The 21,233-nt window shown below is 35.6% G+C and overlaps 2 protein-coding genes across 2 annotated transcripts in view; one reads left to right on the forward strand and one right to left on the reverse strand.

The window, feature by feature from the left end:
* The window catches only part of MCPH1 (microcephalin 1), a 124,985-nt gene that overhangs the window by 38,850 nt on the left and 64,902 nt on the right, over positions 1-21,233 (reverse strand). The window lies entirely within an intron of this gene.
* Positions 1-21,233, forward strand: part of ANGPT2 (angiopoietin 2) — a 42,368-nt gene that overhangs the window by 3,242 nt on the left and 17,893 nt on the right. The window contains exon 2 of the mRNA XM_053973054.1: positions 19,082-19,237. Within this exon, the coding sequence (XP_053829029.1) occupies positions 19,082-19,237 (156 nt within the window). The remainder of the gene's footprint in view (positions 1-19,081; positions 19,238-21,233) is intronic.

Raw genomic sequence — 21,233 nt, forward strand, 5'->3', positions numbered from 1 at the left:
TTTTCCTGTCTTGGGATCAATTTGTATACTGAAGTGTAAGATTTTTTTCTAATGTGTGTGTGAGCAGGGAGTGTAAAGCTCTCAATAATAAAATTTTCAATTAACTATAGATGATAGCAGGTTGGTATGCAAGTGAGATACGAGACTGGAAATTTAAAATATAAACATATATGTTGGCTATAATACTTTAGAACTTTCAATATACAACACCAGGTTTTCAGGTATTCCTAAAAGACAGGCAATCCCTTAGGTTCAACAGTTTAACTATTTCTATCTGAACAAATGGCAGCTTTACCATTTGGATCACAGCACTTGTACTCTAGGAATGGCATGTTTTTCAGATATTAAGACACTGAAATAACTGAATGCTGACTTGAATTTGCTTCTTAATATATTGACCGGATCCTATGACTCAGGAGATATGACCGTCCACAGCAATAGTGTAAAAGAAACAGGTCATATTTTCTTATTCTTTCCTGTTACAAACAGTGGAAAACAATGTATGATCAAATTGATGATAGCATCTGGAATACAGGTAATTTATTTGTAGCTTATCAGCAGATAAAAAGACTAGCAAATAAAAATCTGTGTCAGGAGTCAACATTTAAACCCATTACCAGACCTTCATCCTGAACCATCCCAGAAGACTAGGAGGGGGATGCACTGCTGATAGAAATGCAGTATCTTTGGATACATTTAACTGAGATTCATTTTCCCTTGCATTGATACCCTGAAAGGTTATAATTATTGCTGTATGAATGTCATTTGTCAAATACAAAATGATACTTTGACATGCTGCCATTCAAAGCCATCTGCACACAATGGATAAGGACAAATATATTGAACAGTGTTGGATTTTGAAGTACTCAAGAAATTATTCTGACTCTGAATCCTACATTCCTTTCTTAAGTAATGCATCTGTTTTTACTTATGGTGAGAAGTGCTTGTTTCTGTCTATCAACGATTATTTGCTAAGCAAAAGAAAACTGGCAGGACTCAAAAGAAAATACTTCCTTACTTTCAGATTAGTATGTTACCAGGTAAACTTTCCACACTACTCTGGATGATATAATTATGCAGCTTATTGTTGTATTTCCTGTAGGTAAATTTCCGTGAAGGGATTTGAAAGGACGCTATTGCATGTATTTAAAAACTGTGTTATAGAAACCATTTCTGCATCATTCCGCCAATACCAAATTGGTGATACAGGTATGAAATTGTACAAAATCAAGAAAGAAGATGCAATTTTCTTGTACAGATCTACAATACAAAATTGGAATAGATAATTCACTTTCTCAAAGATGTTATCAGTAAAAAATGGGATAAATAGAGGCTTACAGAACCAGTCTCTTGCTAGCATTCAAGATATATTTTCCTGTGCTTTGTTTGTTATTAACATGACCATAAATTTGTCGTCTTCGACTGGTCCAAACAGCAAAATAGGAGATTTTTTTCCATCAATTACTGACAGCAAGTGTTTAATTTCCTTTTTTTCTTTCTTTTTTGTTTTTTATTTCTTCAAGTGTACATATAGGAAATGAGCTTGAAGATTCTTGAATTGCCAGTTTCCAGTTCTTTTTATTTGCATACCCACTTATATATATAAAATTTAACAGCATAACCTTTAGAATATCTTTGATACTTTGTCAGAGAGACTAAAGTTGGGGATGGCGTTTCTTTTACGGACAATTATTGTTACTGCTCCTTTTTTCTTGTTAATTATGAGAAAATACAGCAATTTGCATCTCACCTCAAATTTACCAAGTAAAACAATAAAATTTACTTGATTCCTAAGCTATCATGTATGTATTGCTTAGAACGGAAGTTACGCTAGAGCCACAGAAATGGGTTAGACCCACTTCCAACCTTCACAATATGACAACTAGTACCTTTAGTGACTGTTTAATACTGTCCTTTACATACCACAGTATTTGCTTTTGAAAATGTACCATATTCTTTGATTTACGATACTAAGCAGCTTATTTAATACTAAGCAACTTAGTTAACCATCATTTCTTTAATAACCCTTTACATACTTTAATGCAAGAACCTCCTGCTGCACCTGTCATTTCATGGGCTTCTACACAGCTTTAGCTGAAAGCCAGGGTGGGGGCAAAGTAAGATGGTCTTCCCCCACTGTTACTATTGTTATAGGGCTAGAGAGGCAAAATGTTGCCAACTGATTTAGAAGACACAGTCTTACATCTTGCATTTGTGTCTGCAACAGAGAGGGGCATCTCTTGGATCTTTGGAACTTTGCAAACCCAGAGTTTCATCAGGTGCTCAGTCTTTATTAATTAGCCTCCTAGAGTAAGTTCAATCAGCCTCTTCAGCCTGAAGGAGACAAATGGAGGAATGGAAAACTTAAAATAAATCCCCCTTGAAGAGGCAGATTTGTCAGCATTGCTGAAGAACTTACAAAAGCTAGCATGCTGCATGGCTCTCATCCTAACATACTACTTCAGCACTGAAGTCTGTAGGCCTGAAAATTCAGAGATAATAGGTAGAAGGTACAGCTGTGGACTAGACTGCGAATATTATATGAATATATAGATAAACATTATGTTTCCCACTTGTTAGAAAGCAGCTTGAGTACAAGAGTCAAATCAGGATGGCTTTTCCATAAGACTTTGGTGTCTTCCTATTACCACATCCTGACAGAATAATAGAATAGCAGATTGGTTTGGTTTGGAAGGGATCTTCAGAGATAATCTAATTCCAACCCCTCTGCTGAGAGCAGGGCCATCTTCCAGATCAAGTTGCTCAAAGACCTATCTAGCAAAACCTTGAACACTTCCAGGGATGGGGCACAACTTCTCGAGGTAGCCTGTTCCAGTGTGTCACCACTCTTACCATAAAAAACACCCAAAACCACAAACCAAAACAGAAAAACCAACCAACCAAAAAAAACAAAACAACAAAAAAACCCCAAAGTTCCTGGAACTGGAGATGCAAGTTGTACTTCAGAGAAAAATAGCTCTTGCATCTAGTTAGCATGTTAGGATACTAATGGGACCCCTAAGGACACTTGTACAGACTGCATAAGGGAAAATGGGAAGAGATGGCTCTTGGGGAAAAAGAAAAAAATCATGTACCTGAAACAAGGATGTCATGCACAGGAAATATTTGGGTAGTCCAAATGCACCCTATGAAATAGCTCACTGGTAATAACAGTGAAAACAATGTGTCAGTGGACTGTATGTATCACTAGATCCTTCAAAAAAAGGACAGTTTCTGTGGCACTGAATAAGAAGTTTCAGAAATATGTACTGACAATTTTATCTGCCATTTTATTATTTGAACTTCTCAAACTGGCCATATATAAACTAGAGATGGGAAAAAAATAGGAATGTCAGATAACTTAAAAAGGCAAAGCATTTGGGGAGAAAAAACTATAGCATAGTAATCAAACACCTGGAAAAGCTTTAAAGATATGGCACTTTACACAGCATTAAACCAAGTAACCTGATGCACAGAGTAAGTTAAAAAGTGCTTTACAACTGAAAATACTGTGATCATTTCATTTCCTTGCCCAGACATATTTCTAGGAAATGGGGCAGAGGAAAAATGAATTTTATTTATTCTCTGATGAGAATAAGAGAAATACTTTTTGGTGAAACTGATGTCTATTCCAAGTAAACCAGGCTCAGATGAGATGTTAAAGAAGTCTTCAGGTTACAAAATCCAGATCTATGTTTTGTATTAAAAAAAACCCCACACCTAGATAGTTCTGCAAACACTCACTTTGTCAGTTCTTAAGCTGCCTCGAAAAAGACATTACTACTCCTTAAAAGCTTTTGTAAAATAAATTCTCAGTGTGTTCCAAGTAATTACTGAAAATCCTGTTCGTTTTTATCTGTTTGTGGAACAGGTTAACACTAAATTAAGATGTTGTTTATAAAGCTCAGCAAACGTGTCCTGCAATTTGTATGATTAAATGATATCTATCTATTCTCTTTCCAACTTCCAGCACATTATGGCTTAGTCTGAAGAGAGAGCAGGAAGCTACAGGAACTTTTCTGCTGTCTTTATACTGCCCATATGAAGCTTTATCAGTTTAGCTAACAATCTTCCAGGAGTCTACTAAGGTCATAAAAAGGTCTTACTACTAAAAAGAGAAGGCTGATAGAATATGCAACCCTCTTTCTGTTAACTTCTCTCTCTGTTAATAGAAGTATGCATAGGAATCTAGTATTCTTCACAGAATTAACTATTCACAGAAGCTGTAAGGAAACATTTTCCTCTCTAGATGAGCAAATACTTCAGAATTCTTAGATGACAGCAACTTTTTTTCCAATTCAGCTGTCTCTGGAGATCTCTTGTTAAAACCACACAGCATGAAATGTCATAGATTTGCTCAAATCCCTTTAATAATGTAGAGAAAAAGTTATTTTTTAGTTTTTGTACTTGCATTCAGGTCTCAAGCATCATGATAGAGCTTTAAAATAAAAACCACCACTGTATAGAGTTCCTTTACTCTCTAGGGAGCAACATATCAAATTTGTATCATTGATTTTGCTTAGGTATTAAAATCAGTGTGTTGTGGTGACATAACTGAGAGCTTAATATTTCCAGAGAGGGGAAAAAAAAGCCTTGCTTGATTCATTACTGCTCTCTCAATATTAGCAACGTAAATTTTTCTAATAGGCATTCAATTGTTAGACTGTGTAATACCTTTTAGGAATATAAATAATAAGAGATTGAAACTAGCTATTGTGCACTTCAAAATCTGTACTAAAGCATTGATGAGGACCAGAGTAATTCAGTATAAAATCAAAACTATTGTATTAGAGCATTCTAGTGTGGTACAGCATAATCACACAACTGCCATAATTTGTGTACTTCAGAAGCAAAGTTTTAGTATGTTTTTTTAATAAACTGTTTAGCAAAACCACAGGAAAACACACTGAGCAAATGTTTGATCTTTATCACTCCATTTAAAATAACTTTTTGACAGGGAGAAAACCTAAAAGTTCTCATCTTTGGAGAAAATAATTGTATCCATTTAAAAATAGTAGGATCTTCTGAAAATCTCTAGTATAAAAATGACTGAGCAGTGTCTTAATCCCTGTCCAAACAACAGCTCTGCAGACCTGTTCATTCTCATGCTGCAGGCACTAAGAGTCATTCACCTCCTGCACTCACCGTATCAGCTTCATCGCTATGCTTGCTTTTTGGTTCAGGCCTGCACCTGATGTGCGTGATCCTGGAAGGAAAAGCCTCTTTGTTCCATTCTGTCAGGGTGTGGGAATGGGGAGACACCCAGCTAAGTGGAAAGGACATTTCCTGGGCAATAGCCATAGCCCCCCTAGCAGCTCCCCCACACGTGATGTGACATCTGTGTGCCGCAGGGCTGCTGCTCATCATGTGACCTGATGTACAGACTTACATGGAGGTACCTGAGTAAGCTGAGAGGTTTCATTTTGATCCCTAGTACCTAGAAATCATTTTAGTTTTGTCTTGCTTGACAGAACTTATAGACATCATGTTATGACACTTCATATATCTGCTTTAGGTCTTTTCCCATGTATTACGTTATGTTCTACACAACAATTTTCCTCATTTTCCATTTACAAGGTGTAACTACCTGCAAGATACTAGTTCAAACCCACAGTTTCAGAATAAAATATAAACCAGCACCTTAAGGAGAATATGCCATTCAGTCAAGAAGCAATAGCCTCATTTTTTCCAGGTTATCAGCTGTCAACTGACAAACTCAGCTGCACAAAATCTTAACATTCAAACACAAAAAAGCTGCATATGAAGACTAAAATACTTGTAGTAATGGAAAACACACTTGCCATACTGCAGTTTGCATTAACAGATACTCTGTCCAGTCAGACAGTTTTCTTAGTCAAGAAAATTCCCCAGTGAAGACCTAATGAAAAAAATTTTCTTAGTTTTTTTCTTTTCAGAAACAGGGTAATTTAACTATTCAAATGAAACACTAGTTTCTAGTTTCTTAGTACAACTTAAAAAAACCTGATAAAGTAGGCAAAAGACAGATTAAATTAATAAGTAAAAAATACAAAAATCTTGTGTTTTACTGCTTCTAAGGAATCGACTCTAAAACCCCCCTAAGCTTCCTTGCATGAGGCCTGAACTTTGACCGTATTAACTATCCCTGTGTTTTCACTTATGTTAAACTGTCATCCTGATGCCAGATTTTCTGTCAGATATAATGTTTGCCTATAAATTAATAGTAAATTAAAAAACCCTATTGTAACTGCTACTGCCTTACTGGGAATGTTTTCTGGAAACTACTCTGACATGATGAAACAAAGTTCAAATAACTAGAAAGTAAGCCCCTAGACTAATAACCTAGCCCTTAGAAAGAGTATAAACTGCAACAAATATAAACAATCTGACCCTGTTGAAATCTTCGCACATACAAGCAAGGATTCTGTCAACTACAGTTCACCAGCTAGGCAAGAAAGTTTAAATATATGGTTAAAAATACCCTATTTTTTTCCTCTGACATGTAAGTTTATTTGACTTTAATCTAGAAAAAACTTAGCCATGTCTTGAGTTCAGCTTCTTTGTTATGGTAAACTTTATTATTTTAAAAAGGCTCTGAGGACAGTGTACAAAATCCTTGCTCTGCTCCAAACAAGTAGAAAAATTCCCACTGACTTCTCAGTGAAACTAAAAATACTTAGTTTCGCTAAGTAAGTATTAATAAAACAATATTGAAAAAGTATTTGAAGTTGATAATAGAATATACCAGTATATCAGATTTAAGTATATCAGATTAAGCTTTAAGGCTTAATTCATGTGGACTACCTCTAACTAAGTAAGGATGCTACTGGAATAGAGTACTGGAAAAAAGAGTAATAATTTTCATCACAAGGAAATAAACATTTTCTTTTTCTTGTCCCTCTCTAGTCCATGTGGGAGTAACATCTCCCAAGAGTCTCATCCAGTCAAGTCCTTTGCACTCACCATTTTCCTCAGTGAATTTTCTTCCAACTTCATAATGTTTTTTAAACTTCAAACAAACCGGAGACTTAATTCCCTCAACATCAGCCTTTCAGTCCCCTTTTGCAGCTTATTGTCATTAAGAATTCCTATCCCTATTCCTATCCACATCCACTTTTAAAATTCTGCTCACACAGAATAATTTTCTGGATTTCTTTTCTTCTGTTAAAGTTATCCAGCTTCCTGGCTGTCCCTTTCCTCTACATTCTTTCTCATTCAGAATTCTCAGTTCTGTCCTTCTAGTTAAATTTGTTTTTAACCTTCTGTGCATACTTTCCTGAGAATTCACAGAATGCTTTAGGTTGGAAGGGACCTATAAGGTTACCTGGTTTCAACTACTCTGCTGTAGGCAGGAACACCTTCTGCTAGACCAGGTTACTCAGAGCTCCATGCAGCCTGGGGTTGAACACTTCCAGGGATGGGGTGCCCACAACTTCTCTGGGCAACCTGTGCCAGTGCCTCACTGTAAAGAATTTCTTCCTAGTATCTAACTTAAACCTACCCTACTCCAATTTACAGCCATTCCCTCTTGTCCTGTCACTACATGCCTGTGTGAAAAAGTCCCTCTCCAGCTTTCTTGTAAGCCCCCTTTAGGTACTGTAAATCTGCTCTATGGTTTCTGAAAACCTTCTCTTCTCTAGACTGAAAAATCCCAACTCTCTCAATCTGTCTTCATAGAGGAGGTGCTTCAACCATGGGATCATCTTTGTGGCCTTCCTCTGGACCTATTCAAATCCCTTCTAATGCTGCGGCACCCAGAGCTAGCACTAGTCCAGCTGGGGTCCCACCAGAGCAGAGCAGGGCAGAGGCAGAATCCTCTCCCTTGCCCTGCTGCCCTGCTTTGGATACAGCCCAGGATACAATTTGCTTTCTGGGCTGTGAGCACACACTGCCGGGGCATGTTCAGCCTCTCAGCCTCTCTTCAGCACCTCCAAGTCCTTCTTGGCAGGGCTGCCATCAATCCCTTCACTGCCCAGCCTGTGCTTATGCTTGGGATTTCCTGGACCGGTTCAGGACCTTGCATTTGGCTTTACTGAAATTTATGATGTTTGCAACTCACAAATCTAAGACAAATAGCTTTCTTTTCTGGCTAGGTGCATATAGTATCAATGTCATTGTACTTTATCCATTGCTAATGTGCTTACTCATCTTGACAGCTCTGGAAAGCATATTTGAAGGTCTCCCTCTTCAGTGGCCCTTCCTGTCCGATCTTGACAAGGAGAATCTTGACAAAGAACAATGTCCTCTCATAAAATACCCGTCCTATAATGTATAGCTTTGGTTCTCAGACATTTTTTCTGAGACTTTCTCCTCTTATGGTTAATGCCAATAGCATCATTTGTTTTGATAGGATCTGGCTTCTGGTCTTTCTAGAAGGGCATATACTGGCAGCTGCCTGGTGTCAAGCTTTCAGGAGCACTGACTGGAACTCAGCTCAAGACTTTCCACCACCACCTGAGTGCTCAGGGGGTACCAGAGACAAAGAAGAAATTTTGGAAGCAATGGATGGAAAGACCTGTCTTCATGTTTCTGTTCCAAAAACCTAAACAGTCTGCTTTTAGATGGATAATTCCAGCTATTGAGACAGAAAAAAAAAGTATTTTAAATCAGGATTACATAATTTATTTTTTTTTCCTGCATCACACACTACATTTTGTGTCTGCAGTATGCTGCCTATATGTTCTGATCTTGCTTCCAAATTTGTGTTTGTCCACTTTTAACACAGTAGCTTCCTAGTTTATCTTTCAAGCATGGAATTCCTCAGAAGCTTTTGCACTAAAGACTCTTAACTGGGCTAATGGAACAGTACAGAGAAATAAATAAGTGGTATTTGACAAGAACATATAAGGATGCTAATTTTTTTTATCTAAACAGAGATGGCCACCTGAGCTTCTCTTTTTTAAGGCAGCCTTTAGTGCTGTCTGTAGTCATATTTAAGGTTAGTTTGGTTTTCGGGTCCTGCTTTCCCTGCCCACTGTTTTGGAAGCCTTTGGGAAGTTCTCTGACAGGTTTGGTCCAGCAACTGAGGAATTTTCAAGTTGGTGATGTAAATGTAGCAGTTCTCCAGACACTCCACCTCCCCAGTCCATCTAGCATATTAGCAATCGAAACAGTAGTGAGAAAGATGCAGCACATCTTGAAAAAAGAACTACAGTTCTTGAATACAAATTACTTTCTCTTCTCCCCTCCAAAATCAATCAGTGGGTTCTTAGTAAAAAAATTCAGTCTCTCAAAACTCAAATCAGCAGCTGACATGGTGCTTCCCCAAAGTCTTGAGCATTCAAAATTTGTCAGGCCTTTAGCAAAAATGACTGGTTGTCACCTGGTAGCATCATTAAGGCTTCTTCTACAAGAAAAAGATCTCATTAAAGCTCAATAACTATAATTAGATGCCAGTATGTTGCAATGCTTAAGAACTACTAAAAATGCTTTCAGTTTCCTTAACCTGTGAACTTTAAAAAGAATCTAATTTTTGTCATGCTGAAAGATGCTCTGTGAACACGGCTTTGAAACCGGAGACACCCAGTTTTATAGCTTACAAAAGGGACTAATTGTGTACCATAGCTTCCTAACTAGTTTGATCCTTGAACTCCAAATCATTCTTCCTTCTGGTTGGAAATGGAATGCAAGATGACTGCTTCCCTAGAAAGCAATGCTGAGAATGAACTGCAAATGCCTAGCTTTTTTCATTTCCCCAGTAACATGTTCTGAAAAGCGGAATTTGCTTCATATTCGTCAAAAACTTGAAATGTGATTTGCTTTACCACATCATGAGCTATTCTCTAAAATAGACTGTCCTGTTGAAAGAGGAGCTCATAAAAAAACACTTGATATTGTAAGTTGAGATAAAAAAGATAAATGGCTTTAACTGTGACCGATACATTTGCTAAATATTTTGTAAAGTTTATGAGGCTACATAGACAATGTTTTTCATGAAAAATGTCACCAGCATATCTGATAGTAAGTTTATTTCAGTTTCCTATTACTCAGTGGAATGGAAAAAATACACAAATGAGAAAGGATTATGAGAAATAAGATCTGGGATAGCAAGTGTTTATTCACATGTCATCTTTGTAGGGCAGAATCTTGTCCTTACAGTGGTCTGGTAATGTCCTGATTCCCTGATGCTAGCATGCAAGTCCAAATCTGATTGAAAACATGTAGGCTTGTCTCCAAAAAGTCTGAATATTCAATTTGTGAAATTATAGCTCAATGCCATAACCAAGTATTTAAAATTTAAATATTGATTAGAAGTATTTCTTACACTGTTTATAAATATGGAATCCTAATTTTGAGTATTGGTGGCTTGTTGCATATAATGAAAAAATATTTATATGCATTTCAGTGAATGGCTGAAGCATCACAGTCTTCTTGTCTTCCTGGCTTCAGTGCTACTGAACTTCGGCAAAATGCCATTCATGACTCACACTATTTATTTATTTATTCTTTATTTTTAGACTAATGGGAACTTTATGAATTCCTTCCCTGATTTTTAAGAGAAATACCACTTAGCTATGATCCAGAAAAATGGTGATTCAGAATCCTAAATTATTGCCTAAATGAATAGCCTTAACTCTTAACGAGTATGGGTAATCACCAAAGAATTGATTTTACTTTTGAAGATACTCTTGTTAAATTTTTTTTTTAATTATTTACCTACCTACATAGAAATTCACACTGTTAAGCGGTTTGTCAAGTTGATTATTTAGTTTCTATTAACAGTGGTTTTTTGAAAAGAATATTTTTCATTTGCAATTTACTGTACAACTCCCTAAAAATGCACCATACAAAGTATGTGCACCATATATAGTACAAAGCACCATATATAGTACAAAGAACCCATGCCAGCCTCCAAATGACAAAACACATGTGTAGGTAGGAAAGCAGTAGTGTAGTATTACATGTACAAAACAAGCTCAGTGTCTGGAATAGTGGAAGCTCAACTCTACGACAGCCTTTGGGAGTGTTTCATCTGTCAAAGTTACTCCTTTTTCATATGTGCTCCTTTGCCTTTTCTACATCATCACTTGGATTGTAACATTCATAGTTCAAAACATACTGTACAAAGTATAATCACGCTGTAATAGCTTTTAGAATTAGATACAAAATACTTCCATTCAAGAACACAGATTGAAAGTCATTCTTTATAAATATTTGTATAGAAAATGAAGACATTTCATACAAATTTCTTTCATGTTACATTAATGAAAATTTAGTTTTTATTTAAGTAGAGTTCTGCCAGTAAAGGAGGAGGGGGAATATTTTTATTCTGCTAGCAAGTCTAAATTATAAAAGTGTAACAGTTTCCTCTAACAGCAGTGTAATCAGGCAGGACAATAAGCTGGTAAGCTCTCATTTAGTGCACAAGTGTCCCTACCAGAACTATCTGCATCTCATTTACTTTAAAGTCTGTATTTACTATTTTAGGAGTTAGCATTTAAACCTTTAGTATTTTATTACACAATTTTAGCTTGAATAGTTTCCAGTAAATAACAGTTCACTTCCAGATAATATTCATTTATTATGTTACTTTCACCTTTTGTTTGCTGACAGTTAAATGAGATAAGAGAAAAATCTTAGCTGGAGGTCTGGACAGGCAGATACGTTTGATGGGGCATGGAGACATCTCAAGCATTCCCATATACATTCCCAAAAGATTTTTTTCCCTCCCTTGAGAAACAACTCATAGACCATTGGGAATTCCTGCTCTAGGAAAAAAAAAAAAAAGAAGAAAATTTAAATTTCTCTTTTTCAGAAATGATTGCATTTTATTTCTGCAGTGTACTATTTTTTTCCAAAACTTACAAGCTCCTAAAATTGATAACTTGCTTCCAGAAAACATGGAGAAATAAATTATTTTAATAAAGTTGCTTTAAAATAGCTTAAGGTCTGATTGATGGTGATTGATGCAGTGCCCTTAAAAATGTGTTCCCTTAGGTCTGTCAAGATAAATGACTCTTGGAAAGGGTAGTGATTCTTCTATTTCCATTCTGACTTGAAGCAGTAGCAACAGGGACAGACTGAAAATAAGTACGAAATGCTATTTTAAAGAGAACAAAACAGTCTCCAAAATTGAAATTTTGACAGTATTTTGCCTTGATAACACCAATGGATTAATGAGATGTGGAAAGACAAATACAAGCACACAGGGAGTGCCTGTCAATATGGTTACATGCATATTAAGGAGCATGTGTAGCATATATGTCAACAAAATACTACATATTGCCTACATGAACTGCTGTGATGAAATTGAGGCAGTGTTTCCTTCTTTTTTAAAAAGTACATTACATTTCACTGTTATCCATATCCAGTAGGATCCAAGGTGGCTCATACCAAGAAAACCCTCCCAATGTACAGACTTCAATTATACTACAAATAAACAATTTAAATATTTAGTATTTTAAGTGAAAATTAAGTCTGTTAAAATAGTCTTTGAAAAAAAACCTATATTTTTTGTCTTTATATTAAAAAATGTATCTGTGAATCAGAAATTTAAGGATTTTGTGGCATATAAGGATAACCTTTTGCAATCAGAAAACTGCACACTGGCACAGCATTAAAAAAAAAAAGTCCAAATTATGGGCTAAATTCTATTTCAGATGACTCATGAAGAAATCAGATGTGGCCACAGTCCAAAGAACAGTGCCACTTTAAAAAAGGGCAGGGCAACTAAGACTAAGCATTACTAGGTTAAAGATACCTCAAGATATATGGAGTGCAAGAAGCAGGAAGGTCACATCTATACTCTGAAAAAGTATTCCCAAAGGAACTAATGAGACTCAGCAGTCTTCTTATTTTGCCCTGTTACTAAAACTAAGCAAATCTGATTATGGATGCTTAAGTACGTTTTCCATCTTGCTTGCTTTTGTGTGTATAATGAACGTCTTGGTGAATAAAGCACCAGGATGATGACCACAGGTATTGGAAGAGCTGATTAAACTCAAGTGGTTTAAATTTGCAAAGATAAGTTCTAAATAAGGCACATGACATTTTTATTAGGTATGTGAGAACTATAACTCAAAGTTTTTGACAGCTTAATATATGTGTAACATGTCATTCCTTTGTGGAAGGCAGCATCCAAAATTCCTCAATGCCTTTGGTCAAAGAAGAGTGGCAAAAGCCAAAGGGGTCCAAAAGAAAAACGCTCACAAAGTTTTATTAATAGATGACACACTTGGCATGGAAATATGTTTGTCCCTATAAAGAGAAATGAGATAGAAGAGGAAAGGGGATCACCAGTTCTGGGTCCAGCACTGATCCAGCCAGTAGGGTGTCCAAGGTCCTGGTGGTGCCACCCCTACAAACAGGGGTACTGTTTTATAAGTAAATTTCCCTCCCCCAGGATTAGATTTCTCACTCTGCATGTAAATAAGTAAGCAGGTGCAGTCCATTATTCTGGACCATTCTGGAAATGGGTTGAGTATCTTTAAGGGTCTTTTGATGGTCTTGATCCCCCTCTACTGGATTGACCCTCAGCTGACAGTTCATGCCTAGTTCTTGACCCCACTTCTGCCTATCTGCTGTCCTTTATGTCACTGTAGACCAGAAGTGGGAAGTTCAGAAAGGTGCTGTCCTATTTTCCAGCCCCTCTTTCTAACCACATCAAATTCTCAGTTGCCCACCTGAATAGCCATCAGCATTTGAGGCTAAACAACACATTAACTCCTTACTGCCCCAGGCTTCTACGATACGCCAAACTCTGTAGCTTCAATGCATATTTAAAAGGTGCCTAGCGGGAAATGTATTTTTTGTTGCTAGGTTTTCTACTGGACCTATTCCACTTTTATAAATCCAAAACAAAAATTTAGAGGAAAATCACTACATATGTGTCATTAGCCCTGCAGTTTTCTCTGTATCTACATTGATGACTAAGCACGCAATATGTGTTGTAATGCAACCTGTTCACACAGGACATAGCGCTGTTAGAAACTCATGATTAACATTACCTCTTGCTTAAAATAAATGTTAAGAGTTGACAGAATCAGACTATAAACATTAAGAAAATCACCAAACTTTATTTGGAAAGCCTTCTCCAATAACTGACAAATTCTATAAAATAGAACAAGCATCCAGTAATATTTGTACTATTTCTATGGGGTAGCGTTTGGCAAAGGAGGGATGTATGTATTCATGGAGCATAAATGCTGCCAGGAACATGACTGTTTAATTAGTATGGATTAAACATTTGTCAGCAAAGAACAAATGCAAGACATCATTCATAACTTAAAATGGAAAAAATGGTAAGTCAAATGTCTAAAAAATGCACAAATAAGTTGCTGATTCTTTGAAAAATTCTATAGTATGGACACAAACTATACAATCAGGAAGGTTTTTCATTTGACTGAGTATTGATAACCCTTCATAATGGATTAATAGCATCTCTGCCAATGGTTAGAAAACATACTTCTTTTAGTGCATACTCTACATGTTGTCTTTTCTTTCTTGCCAATTTAAAGCTTGTTTTAAAAAAAAAAAGTCTTGGCTAAAAAACAATATGTTGGAATGTGCTCCAATATTATTGACCTGTCCTTGTTTTCTTGGCAATTTAGCTGGAGTATTTTTGCCAAATTTTATGATTTTATATGATTTGAAGTAATAAAGCATGATGCAGCTCCAAAGTGGCGACCTTAGAGAATATTTTCTCTCTAAAAATGCATCACTATAACTTTGTAACAAATATTAACTGTGAAAGTACTTCAGTTTTCCCAGCTGTTTTTGCAATTTAAGCATATTTTGTGACATGTTTTTTCCCATCTGTGCTTTCATTTTTATACTTTGTTCAAGAATACATGCCAGCCAAATTCTTACACAAAAGATAGAATGTTTAATAAAAAAAATCCCAAGAAGAATCTCTGAAACGCTATCAATTAACTAGTCCTTCTTTCAAATATTCCCTCTCCCTTGTATTATCTTTAAGATAGGATTCATTGATTGACTTACTCCCTCAAAAGCAAAATTTCTGAAAGATGCATCACTAAGAGTCAGCTATTAGGTTTTCACATTTATTTTGTTCAATAACAATAATGTAATAATGGTTAACACAATTCTTATAATATTCAAATACTATTTGAATAAAAAAGAGATTAAACCATAGCTAGTGCCATGGCAAGGAAGAAATCTGACAAATAATCCTTGTTTCACCTTCCCGATTTGAGCAAAATATTGACATGCTGTTCAAACTACCAAACCTCCTGACTGATGGATGGGGACTGAGGCATTCATTCTCGTGTCCTTTCCTCTTTTAAACTTCTTTTTTAACCAAGCTATTCTTCCCTCTTCAGAAACTCTTGAGTGTGCTACCGCTTACAAAGAAAGGAGGCTCCTTGGCAGGAGCTGATGAATAGTTTCTACAAAGAAATGTGCCACAAAGAACTGCAGTCCTGCAAAAATGACTCCTAATCCTCAGTGTTGTCAGCGTAGCTCAGCTGTGGCTGTGGGAACTGTTAAAAAAGCTCTTCCACCACCCTGTCAGCAAAACCCAAGGGCCTTGCTTGCTGGGGGTATGCAGTGGGAACATGTTCAGCTGTCACTAAGGTCAGTGGGAGATGGTGGGGCATTTTGGATGGAAGTCATTCTTTTATTCCTTTGTGAAGAAAAAGTAAATACCTGCCGCTAATAAAAAGGACGTTGTAGTTGTAAAATTGCTACTTTCTACAGTTTTGCATTGTATGATGAAGAGAGAGGAAAAATAAGGAGAGAGGGATCAGTGCATATCTTGGTTCAGGTCAGAAAAAGAGATTTTATTATGTGTACATGCAGAGAATGTACAAAAGTGGGAGAGGATTAGTGAATATGAAGGAAAAACCAGAAGGGTTTTATGTAATCATGCTTTATAGGATTTTTAGGGAAAAAAACCACAAGAAGTTCCAAAGCCACTTAATAGATCATTATAATTTTGAGGCTTCATGTTACTCCAAATTAGAATAAATGAGTCAGATAATAAAACTGTCTTTAAATCTTAAATCCCTTTTGGTATTCACATTTCATGTTTTCAAGTAAGCACAGATACCATATTGCCTAAATTACGTATTTAATGTTTTTTAAGTTAAAAAACAGATGTGAAGACAAAACTGGAGTCAAGAGAATACTTCAGTGATATAGAAATCCCCACATAAATGAGAAATTATTTGAAAGAGATCAGATACTTAGAGATATGCTTATACTTACAGATATTCAAATAAGATAAATTACGAAAATGCAGATCTATGTGTCCAAACAAAACTGCTTTCCAAGGTTACAAGGAAAGTGACAAGGGGTATAAAAATCTGGCAACCAGAACCACCAGATGCCTTAAATTGTAATCATGGGTTTTGCATACTGTATTCAGAGCAACCTTACATCTGTGTGTTTGAACTGGGCAATTGCCTAAGCCTACCATAAAATGTTTACCTTACCTTTAAGCCCAGAATTAACTCCTTTTCTAGTAGCATGTTTTGGAATAACTCAGTGATAAGAATTTCAAAGAAGTCATGCAGTTCTGCCATCCTATGTGCAGAGATGACTTTGCTCAGATTCTCATTCTGCTCTCTCTGGTGAACAAAGAAGCTTGAAGAATAACATTAAATATCCATAACTATTTCATGAAAGAATCAAAGCTCATGAACAATCTTTCTTTGTTGATCTATTTATTACTGTCTTCCTTTTTATTTTGGGCTTTTTTTTTTCTAAATCAAAGATGATGCAATACTTTCAATGCACTAGGTCTGACAGGTGAAGTCGTATCCTTGATCAAAGTATTGCGTACTTAACTGTGATTCTGAGGCAAATAAAATGCATTCTGGAGATCTCACTTCATAGTTTTTTAACAGTGCTGCATTTGAGCAAAGTTTTTTTTCAATGTTATCTATAAGGATGTCCTGTCTTCCAGATTCAGTTGCTAAAGTTAATTTGGACTTATAAATCATTTAATTCCCAGATGTCTAGCTTTTTCAGAGGGACATATATTAGTTGTTGTTCTTGGTCATCTCACTTCAGTGAAAAATTACTTATTTTTATCTATATAAAAGTCTGCAGAATTTTGCAAACATCTTTTGACTGTAGTGTACCAAATACCAATTTGCATTGCTTTTTAAAATAAATTATCACTGTACTCTGACATCTCACAGTTTAATGATCAAGGACCAAAGATACCTTACTATTACTACTCAATTAAAAGGCACTGATTGTTGTCCAACATAAAAGAAGAAGCTGATCTAAAAGATGTCGCCAAAGAATTCGAAATATTCCAACATGGTTGGTCAAATTAGATTTGTCTCTGGGTGGAGAAGCTTTTGAAAATGAGGAATAGCCTGGAAAAGGTAACACTTAAGAATCAATCCTATGAATAGTGAATAACTGTAATTACCATAGTATGATGGCAGTTGAAGATACCCATGTTCAATTATTATGCCAAAACCCAGTTGATTGTATGCTTTATTCTAGTATTCAAAAAGATCATTATGCAAAGAGCATGTAAAGGCTGCCTGAAGACTGGTTTTAAATCTTTGTGGCACACCTGAGAAGTATGTTTATGGAGCAGAACAGTAGATTTGGGTCAAAGCTTATATAACAACAGGTCAGAAATCTCCCTGTTGTGCATTGCAGTTCACCAGCTGCATGGGGAGACTGGAGTGAACAAACAAATATTGCTTTGACAGTTTGGTCACACTGGACATCAAGAAATAGAGGTTGCTTCAAATGCAAGAATATACTACCAGTTTTAGAGGTTTTGATTTCTTAATATTCTGTTTTCTTCCTTTGCCACTTTTAAAAAGCAGCTGTGAAGTAAGAAAAGAACCCAGTCCTTGCTCAAGTAACATTTAAGGGGAAAACCATAAATATTCAAAGCTGATAGATTTGCCCATGGATCTTTAGCTGGTTGGAAGTGGAATGATTATATCTGAACAGTGGTTTATAGAATATTAAATCACAAGATGCTTTTTCCCCACTGATATAGAAAGTAGGCATAAAATAAAGTTCAAAGTATCTCATTGCTACAAGCCACCTTTCATATAAAGATGAGACTATCAAAATGTTATTTTTAAAAAAATCAAGATATCAACCTGTTTTACCATTTCACTTAGATTAGGAATTGGTGATGTATTACCATTTGTGCTTAATGACACTAGCTATTTTTTATTAGCTAGTATCCTTGTTGTAGGTAGAGCATGAAGCTCAAAATTTATTATGGTTCTCTTGATAGAACAGTGATGGAGTGAAGTAGAAGTTTGATTCTAGAAATTTTGTCAGTCAATGGGAAAAATGAAGTCTTGTGGCCCAGACTTTCATGAATTCAAACATAAGCAATGACACATCAAAGAAATGTGAGCTATTTGCAATTACTGACAAGAAATAAAGAAGTGTGAAGAAAAAACAGACTGCTTTTTTATAATCCAGGCAGGTCGAAAGAAAGATTTATGCAAAAGGCTACTTTAATTTTCTCTTGCTACTTATTTTTCCTCACTTTCCTTGAAAGCAGGGTACTCTGCTATAAAATTACTACTAAAAAAGCCATATTAGTTTAGACAGAAATTACTTCAGAGTCAAGTATTTTAAACAACTTTTGCATTCCTTAATATTAAGTATTTAAAGTATTTATAGGTTTTTCTACTGTTTTGTATCTTTATTTGAAATTCTCTCTGATAAAAATGCACACATAAGAGTGTTAAATGACATCTGACCTCTTTGAATTCTAGTCATGTGATGAAAAATGCTTTTAAAATAGTTAAGTGTAAATACAGGAAGATGACTAAACTCCTAAACTTTTATCTTCTACAAAATTCCCATCACTGCCAAAGCTGGTGAAGCTCCTCTGATGGTTACAATGGTGGGAGCACTAGGGCAGAAAGGCTTCCAAGTGCCCACAAGCACTTTCATCACTGTACCTACTACCTACCTCCTGCAGATCTCTGTTCCTGCCTTTAGAAAATGAGTGGCCACACATTCCTTGTCACATTTGGTTGTCCTCTCACAGAGCTTAACGTTGGGAAACTTAACATAAATACATAACAGACAAGGACAAGGACCAAATTTGTTTAGCAAGGCTGCCAGCAAGCTTACTGCACTACCCCCTTTCCAACATTCAAAGAATGCAACTATCTTCTCTCTTTCCTTTCCCATGTAGCTTGAGAATTACATCCAAGACAGTATGAAGAAAGAAATGGTAGAGATCCAGCAAACTGCAGTGCAGAACCAGACTGCAGTAATGATTGAAATAGGCACAAACTTGCTAAATCAAACAGCTGAACAGACCCGCAAATTAACAGATGTTGAAGCACAAGTAAGTAATGAATTTCAACCTCAAAATGCTTCTGCTTCCCAAATAGTACAGCTATACATTTAACACTGTTTAGTGTTACACGCTGCTGTTCAACAGTTAGAAGTCAATCGTTGTGACCCACTTAAGGAAACATTAGTATTTGGTAAGACATACCTCCATCTCAAGCCCAGTGTTGTCACTTGAGTGATTTTCATTACAGTAGCATTTTAAGTAAGTCTAGAAAGCCAACTGTTAAATTAATCTTTCAAGAGAATGTATTTAAAACTACTATACTATATCCAGGCATCAGCTGGGCCCTAGTGTGCTTTATACAGCCCTCTCATTACTAATCTTAGCTAAATGAGTCTCTTCAAACTGTCTCTGTTCCATTTACCAGCTTAATTGCTTTTTTAAACTAAATCTTGCCTTTTTAATTTTTTAACTTATCAAAAGAATTATAGTTTTTTAATTAAAATGTTTTCACAGATAACTCTAAGTGGGATAACAGTTCATTTCCAGCACAATGCACTGTATTATGGTTAACAAAGGGAAACATAAGCAAGTCTGAGATTAATAAAGAAAAAAGAAATTAGGAGGCTACTAGAAAAGTATATTCACACAGAAGTAAACTTGTCTACTGTACATTTGTTAACTTCAAACAAAAACAAATGGGTTTTAATTGAAAAGCATTAAGTAAAATAAGACATTCTGTTAAATAGAATGCAGATATTAGTAGAAGGCCAAGTCCAATCCATGTAGAGTGGTATGTATTTGTAGTTTTGCAGATATGGTAGGAAGATGCAGATCTATAATTGCCAAAGAAAATAATGGATGTATCATGCAGCACATAATATTTTGTATAATATAAAAAGTATGCGAAGCCTAAAATTCATGTTAGACATTTTACTATCTGTAGAATTATCCAATGAATTAAATTACATTTTTTAACCTAAATTAAGACTCTGTGAACTCTTTGATAAACTGATAATTCACAGTTTATAGGCATACTGAGCTCAACTTTCATTGTATTATTCAGGAACCTAATATTTTGCACATGTTGAGAGAATGTATTTATTAATTCACAGTAATGTCTTTATGGAAATTACTCAGTTATTTTCTGCTTAGAGGAAGAAAATCATCACTGTAACTTTCCTTCTCTGCTTGAAATTACTGGTGACTGGGTTAAGGGCTTAATTAGCAACATAAGGAAATTAGCCAAACAATTGCTCTCTCAAGGACACTTACTTTTGGCAATAGTTTTCAATTACACTTAAGTGTGAAATCATGTCCTGAATGACTGTTTAACATGAAGGACATGAGTAATCAATTCTTCCTGTCAAGGAAACCCAAATTCTGTTTGAATTAAAAAAAAACTATTCTAAAACAATGAGAAAATATTTCTAGAAAATTTGCCTCAAAGTAATGCAACACAAACTGTAGAGTATCATACATGTTTCTTTGTATCTGCATTTCTTCATTTAAAGATGTAAATAAATTGTAAACAATGCATAGAAAAAAGGTAATATTAAAATGCAAAGAATGAATCAACTAAAGTGTGGTCACTTTAGTCAATCTGTTTCATGTGTTTCATGAAACATTAGTAATGTGTTTCACATGATAAACACTTCAAAATAGAACTTGAGATTGAGTAAAATAACTAGGAGAGAACTACCAAGTGATTTCTCGACTGTGCCAAGATTTCAGCGAGACTTACTTTTCACACCAGATGGGGAAAACAACTCAACTCATTCTTTGAACCAGAACCATAATCATTCCACTAATGAAATAAGAATTATCCTAACAGAGGAGAAGGTATAACAACCAAGCTAAATACACAGTAACTCTCATGAGAAACATAGCATACTACTGAAATATTCCCAATGATATACAGTAGTTAGAATAACAAAATTAGTGAAACTCTGTGTACTCTTCTTCTTTCTGATTCTATGAACATTTCTGCCTAAACTAAGTGTTGAAAAATATTTTTTAATCATAGGAGTACATAGACATTTGCAAG

The sequence above is a fragment of the Vidua macroura genome, chromosome 3, assembly GCF_024509145.1.
Source record: "Vidua macroura isolate BioBank_ID:100142 chromosome 3, ASM2450914v1, whole genome shotgun sequence".
In the NCBI taxonomy this organism is placed as follows: domain Eukaryota; kingdom Metazoa; phylum Chordata; class Aves; order Passeriformes; family Viduidae; genus Vidua; species Vidua macroura.